The sequence below is a fragment of the Ranitomeya variabilis genome, chromosome 2, assembly GCF_051348905.1.
Source record: "Ranitomeya variabilis isolate aRanVar5 chromosome 2, aRanVar5.hap1, whole genome shotgun sequence".
NCBI lineage: Eukaryota > Metazoa > Chordata > Amphibia > Anura > Dendrobatidae > Ranitomeya > Ranitomeya variabilis.
The window spans coordinates 471,851,579-471,865,090 of NC_135233.1; the positions used below are offsets into that span (position 1 = coordinate 471,851,579).

General features: G+C 43.9%; 1 protein-coding gene across 1 annotated transcript; it reads right to left on the reverse strand.

Annotated features, from left to right (window-relative positions):
* Positions 1–7,934: 7,934 nt before the first annotated feature.
* Positions 7,935–12,309, reverse strand: LOC143809616 (uncharacterized). The gene is made up of 2 exons (XM_077292664.1): positions 11,923–12,309; positions 7,935–9,381 (listed from the first exon to the last, which is right to left on the reverse strand). Exons 1-2 carry the CDS (start codon positions 12,280–12,282, stop codon positions 8,449–8,451), a joined length of 1,293 nt encoding a protein of 430 aa, XP_077148779.1. The 5' UTR covers positions 12,283–12,309; the 3' UTR covers positions 7,935–8,448.
* Between the last annotated feature and the right edge of the window lie 1,203 nt (positions 12,310–13,512).

A 13,512-nucleotide genomic window follows, 5' to 3' on the forward strand; every position in this document is an offset into this window, starting at 1 on the left:
AGGTCTCATACAGACTTAACGTTCCTGGAAACCCAGACCGAAACCTTCTGGCCCTAAGGCATCCGCATCCCTTAATCCTTCTACACAATGACTCGTCGACGTGTCCGGCGGACACCGACAAAGTAGGCGAACGTCTTTTTTCGTTCCATCAAGCTTGGCTCTCGGTCATTCACGACGAGTGGGTCAGAGAGCTCGTGTCCTCCGGATACAAGATCGAGTTTTCTTCCATTCCCCCCTCACGCTTCTTCCAGTCTTCTCCTCCCAAATCAAGAGCATCAGATCTTCTTCAGGCCATACAGGCGCTTCGAAGGGACGGTGTCATCGTTCCGGGCCCTTGAGACCAAAGGTTCAGGGGGTTTTACTTGAACCTATTCATGTTCCCAAAGAAGGACGGGACTCTACGGCCCATACTGGACCTCAAGCTGTTAAATAAGTTCGTACGGGTTCGACACTTCCGGATGGACTCGCTCCGTTCCATTGTTGTGTCCCTGGAAAAAGTAGAGTTCCTAGCATCCATAGACATCAAGGATGCTTATCTCCACATCCCTATCTTTCCCTCTCATCAGCAGTTCCTGCGCTTTGCAGTCCAGGACGAACACTTCCAGTTTGTGGTCTTGCACTTCGGCCTCGCCACCGCCCCCAGAGTTTTCACGAAGTTCATGGCAGCTGTCATGGCCATTCTTCACGCTTGGGGAGTGGTAGTTCTTCCGTATCTGGATGACCTATTAATCAAGGGTCAATCCCATTCTGCCTGCGAGCAGTCTGTAAGTATCACCGTGGATTCTCTTTCTCGCCTGGGCTGGAAAATCAACTTTGAGAAATCATCTCCAGTGTCGGCTCAGCAAATCTTCTTCCTGGGAATCATCCTGGACTCTTCCTGCGGGTTAGTCATTCTCCCTCCAGAGAAGGTATTGTCCTTACAACAGGGAGCGCGCAAGCTCTCCCACCCAGTCCCTCACTCCATTCGGTTTACTATGCGCATCCTCGGGAAAATGGTTGCAGCGATGGAAGCCGTTCTGTTTGCGCAGTTCCATCTCCGTCCCCTGCAACAGGTGCCGCTGTTAGCCTGGGACAGGAGTCCACTATCCCTCGACCGTCATTTTCGCCTGTCCCCATAGGTCAGGCAGACCCTCATGTGGTGGATGACGAAAGCTTCTCTGAACCACGGGAAATCCTTCCTCCTAGTGCGCTGGTTAGTGGTGACCACCGATGCCAGCCTTTTGGGCTGGGGCGCAGTTTTCAATCACCACACGGCACAGGGTCGTTGCTCCACACGAGAGTCGCGTGTCGAGAGTCTCGCAGGCCATCCCATCAGGATCCAATCCGACAATGTCACAGCGGTGTTGTATATCAACCGGCAAGGGGGTACCCACAACAGGGCGGCCATGCGCGAAGTCACTCACATTCTACGCTGGGCCGAGACCAATCATTCGCTCATCTCGTCGATCCACATACCGGGTGTGGAGAATTGGGTGTCAGACTTCCTCAGTCGCCAAGGTCTTGCCTCGGGCGAGTGGTCCCTCCATCCGGAAGTCTTCCAGCAGATTTGTCTTCGCTGGGGGACGCCGGATGTGGATCTCATGGCCTCAAGGCTAAACAACCAGGTTCCCCAGTTCGTTGCTCGATCCATGCGCCATCGGAGCAGATGCTCTGGTTCTGTCGTGGCATCGGTTCCAGCTGCCGTACATCTTTCCTCCTCTTCCCCTGCTCCCGAGGGTCATCAAGAAGATCAGGGCAGAGGGGAGACTGGTGATCCTTGTCGCGCCGGACTGGCCGCGCCGAGCATGGTACACGGAACTCGTCCAAATGGTCGCCAACGTCCCCTGGCGGCTTCCAGATCGCATGGATCTTCTCTCACAGGCCCCGATTTGCCACCAGAACTCCAGGACCCTGTCTTTGACGGCGTGGCCGTTGAATCCTGGATTTTAGCCCAAGCCGGATTCTCTCCAGTCTTCTACCATGATTAGTGCTAGGAAACCCGCGTCCATGCGCATTTATCATCGCACCTGGCGCACTTTCTTCTCATGGTGCAATGTGCAAGGACGTTCCCCTCTGGTGTTTTCCATTCCGTCCATTCTGGAGTTCCTCCAATCAGGTTTAGAGTCAAGCCTTGCCCTAGGCTCGCTCAAGGGACAAGTGTCTGCATTGTCAGTTCTATTCCAACGAAAGATCGCTTCCAGACTGCAGGTTAACCCCTTCACCCCCAAGGGTGGTTTGCACGTTAATGACCAGGCCAATTTTTACAATTCTGACCACTGTCCCTTTATGAGGTTATAACTCTGGAACGCTTCAACGGATCCTGGTGATTCTGACATTGTTTTCTCGTGACATATTGTACTTCATGATAGTGGTAAAATTTCTTTGATATTACCTGCGTTTATTTGTGAAAAAAATGGAAATTTGGCAAAAATTTAGAAAATTTCGCAATTTTCCAACTTTGAATTTTTATGCAATTAAATCACAGTGACATGTCACACAAAATACTTAATAAGTAACATTTCCCACATGTCTACTTTACATCAGCACCATTGTGGAACCAACATTTTTTTTTGTTAGGGAGTTATAAGGGTTAAAAGTTGACCAGCAATTTCTCATTTTTACAACACCATTTTTTTTTTAGGGACCACATCTCATTTGAAGTCATTTTGAGGGGTCTATATGATAGAAAATACCCAAGTGTGACACCATTCTAAAAACTGCACCCCTCAAGGTGCTCAAAACCACATTCAAAAAGTTTATTAACCCTTCAGGTGTTTCACAGGAATTTTTGGAATGTTTAAATAAAAATGAACATTTAACTTTTTTTCACACAAAATTTACTTCAGCTCCAATTTGTTTTATTTTACCAAGGGTAACAGGAGAAAATGGACCCCAAAAGATGTTGTACAATTTGTCCTGAGTACGCCGATACCCCATATGTGGGGGTAAACCACTGTTTGGGTGCATGACAGAGCTCGGAAGCGAAGGAGCGCCATTTGACTTTTCAATGCAAAATTGACTGGAATTGAGACGGGACGCCATGTTGCGTTTGGAGAGCCACTGATGTGCCTAAACATTGAAACCCCCCACAAGTGACACCATTTTGGAAAGTAGACCCCCTAAGGAACTTATCTAGAGGTGTGGTGAGCACTTTGACCCACCAAGTGCTTCACAGAAGTTTATAATGCAGAACCGTAAAAATAAAAAATCATATTTTTTCACAAAAATTATCTTTTCGCCCCCAATTTTTTATTTTCCCAAGGGTAAAAGAAGAAATTGGACCCCAAAAGTTGTTGTACAATTTGTCCTGAGTACGCAGATACCCCATATGTGGGGGTAAACCACTGTTTGGGCGCATGGGAGAGCTCGGAAAGAAGGAGCGCCGTTTAACTTTTCACTGCAAAATTGACAGGAATTGAGATGGGACGCCATGTTGCGTTTGGAGAGCCACTGATGTGCCTAAACATTGAAACCTCCCCCACAAGTGACACCATTTTGGAAAGTAGACCCCCTAAGGAACTTATCTAGAGGTGTGGTGAGCACTTTGACCCACCAAGTGCTTCACAGTTTATAATGCAGAGCCGTAAAAATAAAACAAAAATTTTTTCCCACAAAAATTATTTTTTAGCCCCCAGTTTTGTATTTTCCCGAGGGTAACAGGAGAAATTGGACCCCAAAAGTTGTTGTCCAATTTGTCCTGAGTATGCTGATACCCCATATGTGGGGGGGGAACCACCGTTTGGGCGCATGGGAGGGCTCGGAAGGGATGGAGCGCCATTTGGAATGCAGACTTAGATGGAATGGTCTGCAGGCGTCACATTGCGTTTGCAGAGCCCCTAATGTACCTAAACAGTAAAAAAAAACCACAAGTGACACCATTTTGGAAAGTAGACCCCCTAAGGAACTCATCTAGATGTGTTGTGAGAGCTTTGAACCCCCAAGTGTTTCACTACAGTTTATAACGCAGAGCCGTGCAAATAAAAAATATTTTTTTTCCACAAAAATTATTTTTTAGCCCCCAGTTTTGTATTTTTCCAAGGGTAACAGGAGAAATTGGACCCTATATATTGTTGTCCAATTTGTCCTTAGTACGCTGATACCTGATATCTGGGGGGGAACCACCGTTTGAGCGCATGGCAGAGCTCGGAAGGGAAGGAGCATCATTTGCAATACAGACTTAGATGGATTGGTATGCAGGCGTCACATTGCGTTTGCAGAGCCCCTAATGTACCTAAACAGTAGAAACCCCCCACAAGTGACACCATTTTGGAAAGTAGGCCCCCTAAGGAACTCATCTAGATGTGTTGTGAGAGCTTGGAACCCCCAAGTGTTTCACTACAGTTTATAACGCAGAGCCATGCAAATAAAAAATATTTTTTTTTCCACAAAAATTATTTTTTAGCCCCTAGTTTTGTATTTTCCCAAGGGTAACAGGAGAAATTGGACCCCAAAAGTTGTTGTCCAATTTGTCCTGAGTATGCTGATACCCCATATGTTGGGGTAAACCCCTGTGTGGGCACACGGGAGAGATTGGAAGGGAAGGAGCACTGTTTTACTTTTTCAACGCAGAATTGGCTGGAATTGAAATCGGACGCCATGTCGCGTTTGGAGAGGCCCTGATGTGCCTAAACAGTGGAAACCCCCCAATTATAACTGAAACCCCAATCCAAACACACCCCTAACCCTAATCCCAACGGTAACCCTAACCACACCTCTAACCCAGACACACCCCTAAACCTAATCCCAACCCTATTCCCAACTGTAAATGTAATCAAAACCCTAACTTTAGCCCCAACCCTAACCCTAACTTTAGCCCCAACCCTAAATGTAGCCTTAACCCTAGCTCCAACCCTAGCCCCAACCCTAGCCCCAACCCTAGCCCTAACCCTAGCCCTAACCCTAGCCCTAACTCTAGCCCTAACCCTAGCCCTAACCCTAGCCCTAACCCTAACCCTAGCCCTAACGCTAGCCCTAACCCTAACCCTAACCCTAATGGGAAAATGGAAATAAATACATTTTTTAAATTTTTCCCTAACCCGGTGATGAAGGGGGGTTTGATTTACTTTTATAGCGGGTTTTTTAGCGGATTTTTATGATTGGCAGCTGTCACACACTGAAAGACGCTTTTTATTGCAAAAAATATTTTTTGCGTTACCACATTTTGAGAGCTATAATTTTTCCATATTTGAGTCCACAGAGTCATGTGAGGTCTTGTTTTTTGCGGGATGAGTTGACGTTTTTATTAGTAACATGTTCGGGCACGGGAGATTTTTTTATCGCTTTTTATTCCGATTTTTGTGAGGCAGAATGACCAAAAACCAGCTATTCATTAATTTCTTTTGGGGGAGCCGTTTATACCGTTCCGCGTTTGGTAAAATTGATAAGGCAGTTTTATTCTTCGGGTCAGTACCATTACAGCGATACCTCATTTATATCATTTTTTTATATTTTGGCGCTTTTATACGATAAAAGCTATTTTATAGAAAAAATAATTATTTTGGCATCGCTTTATTCTGAGGACTATAACTTTTTTATTTTTTCGCTGATGATGGTGTTTGGCGGCTCGTTTTTTGCGGGACAAGATGACGTTTTCAGCCGTACCATGGTTATTTATATCCGTCTTTTTGATCGCGTGTTATTCCACTTTTTGTTTGGCGGTATGAGAATAAAGGGTTGTTTTTTGCCTCGTTTTTTTTTTTTTTTCTTTTACGGTGTTCACTGAAGGGGTTAACTAGTCATATAGTTTTATAGGTGGGGTCGTTACGGATGCGGCGATACTAAATATGTGTACTTTTATTGTTTGATTTTTTGTTTTATTTAGATAAAGAAATGTATTTATGGGAATAATTTTTTTATTTATTTATTTAGGATTTTTTTTTTTTTTTTTTTTTTTTACAAATGTGGACATTTTCTTTTTTACTTTGTCCCAGGGGGGACATCACAGATCGGTGATCTGACAGTTTGCATAGCATAGCAATGTGCCGGGGGCGGTCCGTGACTGCTCCTGGCACATAGTGCCGGATGTCAGCTGCGATAGGCAGCTGACACCCGGCCGCGATCGGCCGCGCTCCCCCCGTGAGCGCGGCCGATCGTGCTGGACGTACTATTCCGTCCTTGGGAAGTAGGGCCCACCCCACATGGACGGAATAGTACGTCCAATGGCAGAAAGGGGTTAAGACATTCATCCAAGGAGTCTCCCGGGTGGCCCCTCCCTATAGAATGCCATTGGCTTCATGGGATCTGATCTTGGTTCTCGGAGTTCTTCAGGAGGACCCTTTCGAACCATTGCAGGACATCTCTCTGACCCTCCTTTCATGGAAGGTGGTCTTTCTAGTGGCGATTACGTCAATCAGGCGAGTCTCTGAGTTGGCAGCTCTCTCCTGCCAACCCCCTTTTCTGATTTTTCACCCAGACAAGGCAGTTTTGAGGACTTCTCCCTCTTTCCTGCCTAAAGTCGTCTCCTCTTTTCACCTAAATGAGGATATTGTCTTGCAGTCATTCTGTCCGGCACCAACCCATCGTATCGAGAAAGCTCTCCATACTCTTGATGTAGTTAGGGCTTTTCGGCGGTACATATCTTGGACGGCTCCCTTCCCCCTAAGTCAGACATCCTCTTCGTGCTTCCGGAGGGACATAGGAAAGGTCTAGCCGCCTCAAAGGCCACTCTAGCCAAGTGGATTCGCTCAACTATCCAGGAATCCTACCGCGTCAGGAACACTCCTGTTCCAGCAGGGATTAAGGCGCATTCGACTCGGTCGGTCGGTGCCTCTTGGGCCATTCGGCACCAGGTGTCAGCACAACAGCTTTGCAAAGCTGCGACTTGGTCCAGTCTGCATACTTTTACGAGGCAACTATCACGTTCATACCCAGTCTTCGGCAGACGCTGCCTTTGGCAGGCACATTCTGCAGACAGCGGTACCTCAGTAAGCCAGTGGTACATGGGGTTTTAGCAGTGCAATTGCTCCCCACCCAGGGACTGCTTTAGGATGTCCCATGGTCTTGTGTCCCCCAATGAGGCGTAGGAGAAAAGGAGATTTTTGTGTACTCACCGTAACATCTTTTTCTCTGAGCCAATCATTGGGGGACACAGCACCCACCCTGTTACCCTATTGGCTTGTTGTTGTTTGTTCCTCAGTTTTGACATAGTTTACTTGTCTTGTTTTTTTTATACTCCTACTGCTTTACTACTGAACTGGGTCATTACTGGCCAGGCAGGGGGTGTATACTGCAGGGGAGGAGTTAATTCTTTATGTGTTTACTTAGTGTCCTCCTAGTGGCAAGCAGCATAACACCCATGGTCCTGTGTCCCCCAATGATTGGCTCGGAGAAAAAGATTTTATGGTGAGTACACAAAAATCTCCTTTTTAAAAAAATGTATGTGACACATTTCCTTAAAGAAAAATAAAGAAAAATATGCCTAAAAAGAGTATTGGGTATGTGAAGAAATGTTTAATAGGTTAGAGTAGAGTAGGGCCTGGCCAAGAGTCTCCTTGTCGTGGTGGCGGCTTAAAAAACTTTTGGCCAAAACAAAAACTGATGTATGTGATACGGTGTTCGATGGTAACTGTTAATGTGTGATTGGTGATTACGTGGTGCAGAAGTGGAGTTTTTCCAAGAGTGGGCAGTAGGACAGTGGAGGCAGAGCTGGGGTGTAGCCTGTTCTGAGTCTCAATGGGGCCAGAATATTTTGACCAGTTCCCTGAAACTCCTGGTGGCAGCACTGAGAACAACTCATGAATGTAATGTGCAGACAAATTCCTTTTAAAGCACTAAGCCAAGCTTTGACCAAACAGAAGTTTATTTTTTACTGTCTCATTTTAATTTATTATACATTATGTTCATGGAAAGGGTTTCTATTAAATCTCTGCTGCCTACAAATATAAGGTTACCATCTTCTAAGGCTCTGTTCACACTACTGTTAGCATTGTTTGTTGATCAGAATGGATCGATGGCGTAGTCTCCAGTTGTATAAATAAAATGATAACCTAATGATCTTATCCATAATCCCTGGGATCCTCCAGGACATGTTACAAAATAGAATCGTCAGACCTGTCATGTCTCCGTCATTAATGGAAACCATGACATTAGTGTGAACAGAGTCTAATAGTCTGGCCCTATTACTATAGGAATAATATTTACAACTCACCATACACCATATATGTCCAGTTATTTTATACCGTTACTCCCAAAATGTCTTTTTTTGTAATAACTTTAATTATTGCAACATTTTCTGTCTTTTTATAGTGAAATGAGTGAGTCTGATACATATGGCACAATACATATCTGACTCTGAACAGAATAACACACATGGAAGTTTCTATTACACTGTCCTTTTCCAGTGTATTATCAATATTATACCTGAATCAAACCAAATAAATGTAATGGCCATTGTCCGGTCTTTCAAGTGTCAAATTTTCACAAACTACAAGATTGAAAATTATAATTTTTTTGTTAAAAATTCTGCACCTCTTAAAGCATGGTTGAATCCAAAGAATCCAATGAAATATCTTCTTGCTCTCCGAACCGGTGGGGTATGAACTTTGATCTCACCGTTACCTGATTGTGTTTTGGTTGACCATCATTGATCATCGTGTGGAAAGTCACCGTCCTTTCTTTTTTAGGCTTTCTATCCCTTCCACTGTCTTGACCATGATGTTGACCTTCCCAGGTTCCCATAATTGATTCACTTCCCGATGGACTTCTTAGTACAAATGGAATACACTGGCCGGGGGGATCGATCGGAGGATCAGGAATGGACAAAGAACTTGGTGGTACTGATTTATGATGGGCTGTACCTTCATTTTTCCCCAAAGGTCTAAACCCAATTTCTCCCACAGGATTGAGGTGATGACAAGTATCTGGAAAATGTCCTGAAAATGGAGATTTTTTAGCCGGAAGTGGAGGAGTTATGAATTCTGTAGACTGCAGTCTACGGTTTACATCATCATTAGGAATGTACAAGGGATTGTAATGGCTGCCGACAAATACATCTTGAGAAGATCTCTCTGTGTAGATGTGTAGATCATCATGGTTTGATGGTGCATATGGCATATTTTTTATTGGATTGTTTGAATCTTGAATTTCATTTTTAACTATGTGTCCTTCAATATTTGAGGAAAATTCAATTAAATTTTGAGGCTTGGAAATACCAAATCTTTCTGAAGTTGTGGGGAACCCCAAAAGGGTATCCAGTATCTTCTGGGCAGACATGTAATCAAGCGCTGGATCTTGAGACCTCATCTCAGCCCAGTTCATGAGCGCATCCTCTCCGGAACTCTCCGAACTACTTGCTCTGACATGATGGTTTTGTTGTGGGGTGCGATGCGTGGGAAGAAGGCTTGGAAGAGAAGGTGAAGGCTTCAAAGCCCTGTATTTTCTCTGTTCGGTTTTGGTATCACAGCTCTGTTGGTATAAACAGATTACGTGAACAACAAGAGCCAAAAGTAAATGTATAGTTATCAACAGATTAAAAAAACTACTTTTAATCTACACTGTGTGCAGAATTATTAGGCAAGTTGTATTTTGATCACATGATACTTTTTATACAGGTTGTCCTACTCCAAGCTGTTCAGGATAGAGAGCCAACTACCAATTAAGTAAATCAGGTGATGTGCATCTCTATAATGAGGAGGGGTGTTGCCTAATGACATTAAAACCCTATATAAGGTGTGCTTAATTATTAGGCAACTTCCTTTCCTTTGGCAAAATGGGTCAGAAGAGAGATTTGACGGGCTCTGAAAAGTCCAAAATTGTGAGATGTCTTGCAGAGGGATGCAGCAGTCTTGAAATTGCCAAACTTTTGAAGCGTGATCACCAAACAATCAAGCGTTTCATAGCAAATAGCCAACAGGGTCGCAAGAAGCGTGTTGGGCAAAAAAGGCGCAAAATAACTGCCCATAAATTGAGAAAAATCAAGCGTGAAGCTGCCAAGATGCCATTTGCCACCAGTTTTGCCATATTTCAGAGCTGCAACGTTACTGAAGTAACAAAAAGCACAAGGTGTGCGATACTCAGGGACATGGCCAAGGTAAGGAAGGCTGAAAAACGACCACCTTTGAACAAGAAACAAGATAAAACGTCAAGACTGGGCCGAGAAATATCTTAAGACTGACTTTTTAAAGGCTTTATGGACTGGTGAAATGAGAGTGACTCTTGATGGGCCAGAGGCTGGATCAGTAAAGGGCAAACACCAGGAAGGTGGAGGTGGGGTACTGCTATGGGTTGGTATCATCAAAGATGAACTTATGGGACCTTTTCGGGTTGAGAATGGAGACAACTTCTTCAAGCAGTTGTACAGGAAGAAGTCAGTATCGTTCAAGGAAAACATGGTTTTCATGCAGGACAATGCTCCATCACATGCCTCCAACTACTCCACAGCGTGGCTGGCCAGTAAAGGTCTCAAAGAAGAAAAACTAATGACATGGCCCCCTTGTTCACCTGAAATGAACCCCATAGAGAACCTGTGGTCCCCCATAAAATGTGAGATATACAGGGAGGGAAAACAGTACACCTCTCGGAACAGTGTCTGGGAGGCTGTGGTGGCTGCTGCACGCAATGTTGGTTGTAAACAGATCAAGCAACTGACAGAATCTATGGATGGAAGGCTGTTGAGTGTCATCATAAAGAAAGGTGGCTATATTGGTCGCTCATTTTTTGGGTTTTGTTTTTGCATGTCAGAAATGTTTATTTCTAATTTTTGTGCAGTGATATTGGTTTACCTGGTGAAAATGAACAAGTGAGATGGGAATATATTTGATTTTATTAAGTTGCCTAATAATTCTGCACAGTAATAGTTACCTGCACAAACAGATATCCTCCTAAGATAGCCAAATCTAAAAAAAAACAAAACCCTCCAACTTCCAAAAATATTAAGCTTTGATATTTATGAGTCTTTTGGGTTGATTGAGAACATAGTTGTTGATCAATAATAAAAAATAATCCTCTAAAATACAACTTGCCTAATAATTCTGCACACAGTGTATAAATACTCAATGTTTCAGAATTGTAGAATATTCCTATGTCTGGACGACTGCACTGCTATACCATAACTGTTTCTACACTTTGGATCGTGCTGGAGAAATTTATTTTGGTGAAACATAAGTTCTAAAATCAGTAGAGGAAACTGAAAAAAGTTTTTGGAAAGATGGTAAGCCATTTTGATTTTTGTTATGTAATATTCTTTAGTTTGGTTATTGCATACATAGTTAAACACAAGTATAGGTGGTCTCAAAACTTTCGACTTGACTCAACAACTGTAATTATGAAAATGCCTTACAGAAATCCCTTCCCATTTCCCTATACAGCCCTATCTATGATATGTTGTGTTGGACAATATCCATTTCGTCCTAAGAGACTTCCCAAAAATTTGCTTAGCAAATTATCTGTACCCTTTCAGTCAAAGATAATCTAAATTAGAGTGGTCCAACCATTGGACGGACGGGTCAGATATGTGCATGGAAATAGGCAGCTCCTGCACGTATCTGCTATGCGGATGAGCACAGGAAGCCAATCAGGTGCGCAATTTGCAGACATGATTGGTGGGACAAAATTCAATGCTCAGTCTTAGGGTTCATTCGGAAGTCTGTTTTTGTCACGTACATGATTCAGGGTTTCATCTAAGTTTTTCTTGGATAAAAAAAAAAAGTTTTCTATCTTCTTCTATCTAGCAGTCCATGAAAAACGGACAGCACTTGGACAGCAGTCCCATTTTTTTTAATGGGCCCATTGGCTTGCATTGACAATTTCGATCCAACACTTGGGTCAACATCAGACATGTCTCCCCAATATTGTGCCGACCACCTGGGCGCAAAGAAAATTTAGACTCATGAATAGCCCCATAGACTATCACAGGTACGAGTTCTGGTGAAAAACAAAGGTAGAACTTGTATGGGAAAAATGGATGTCTGAATGAGCTCTTAGACTACCGAAAATGTATTCTCTTACATTGAGGTTTCCATCCTCATTCCGGTCATCCGTAAAACTTTCCCCGAGGTTGGGAAAATGTGGAGACAGCAGTTTACAAGTAGGAAGCGGATCTTCTAAGCTGCACTCGCTTTCGGTGGAGGTGTACAAGGTATGAAGAGCAGGGAATGACCTCTGCCTCCCAGGACTCCATGGAGTAAAAGCGGTCAGTCGCGGTGCAGGAATCCCCTCATCTTTACTGTCATCTCTGATACATTTCGGATCGCCGCTACCAATGTCTGCACAACCAGTCTGTAAAGAGATGGCGCTTGTTGATTTGAAGCCTTCTGGTTGAATGCCACTGTTGGGACTTTGGTGAGAGTCATTCATTGCTTCCATCATGTCCGCAGGTAAATGGTGAAAAAGAGAGGACACCTAAAATGAAATGAGGGCCACCAAGATTTAGCAAATGTCTGAGAAGTCTAAATACATTACTCAGATATACTACATGCTTGCAGAACTCTTATCGATCCCTTTCTCCCTGGGCATGAAGAGACATAGCACTTAGCTGAACACTTCCTTTTAGTTGTTGGTTGGGGTCTTTTTCGTGATTGGTTGGAGTCTCCACACTTGGATCACCACCGATAAAAATCTGACTGATGTTTCAGAAGTTTTTTTTTAATTATAGGCACCTTTTAAGCAGAAAGTAACGTCAATGGGGGTGTTGTTGTGGCGCCTTTCACTCAACAGTTGTTGCTTTTTTCATGTAATGTTAAAGAACCAGAGGGTCTTTAAAAGTGAATTTCATGGACCGGAGTGAAAGAATGAAATGCTGTGTTATGTTACATCACCCATTTTATTATTTTTGAACATTTGCTTTGAGTTGCACTTAAAGGGATTAAATGGTTTTGTTCTGATCCGGGTGTCAATCAGGAAATAAAGAAATAAATGTCACAGCGTATACTTTGCATCTTTATGTTTCATTCTATCTTAAAGATGCAGTCTACTACTTTAACCATTGATGATCTATCCATAGGATAGGTCATCAATGTCTGACTGGTCAGGGTCCGGCGCCACTGTCGATCACCTGTACTCATTGACGGCTGCCACCGGCCGGAAATGCTCAATTGCGGAACAGCTCCATCTTCTGATAGTGGCCGTGGCAGGGAATTGCACATCCGCCTCCTATTACAATCATTCGGGGGTGAATGTGCAGTACCCAGCCGCGGCCACTATCAGAAGATGGAGCAGCTCCGCAACTGAGTAGCAGCGGCCGCCAATAGCGGGAACAGCTGATCGGCGGGGGTGACGGGTGTCAGACCCGATCATACATTGATGACCTATCCTAAAGATAGTGGACAACCTCTCTAATACATTCTTCTGAAATTCAAAATAAAGAGAAAAATCTTACATTCAGTTTTTCCAGAGCACAAATCGTGCTTTGTGCCCGTACAAGATGGTCCAGGAGCTCGGTGATCTTCTGGTTCAAGGAATCTTTGTCTTGTTCCAGGTTCTCAGTCTGGGCCTATTCACATCACAGGTAATGAGGGAGAAGGGTGTATAAAGAATAAATAATTGTCACTGAACAGGCAGAAAAACTGATTTGTAGGGTCTATGTCAAGGGTGCACAAC

What these genes read in the sequence shown, in the direction of transcription:
- LOC143809616 (XM_077292664.1), bottom strand. Translation starts at nt 12,282, where the DNA reads ATGATGGAAGCAATGAATGACTCTCACCAAAGTCCCAACAGTGGCATT. An exon ending in ATGAGGATGGAAACCTCAAT is followed by an intron (nt 9,382 to 11,922) that starts GTAAGAGAATAC and finishes TTATACCAACAG; the next exon opens with AGCTGTGATACCAAAACCGA.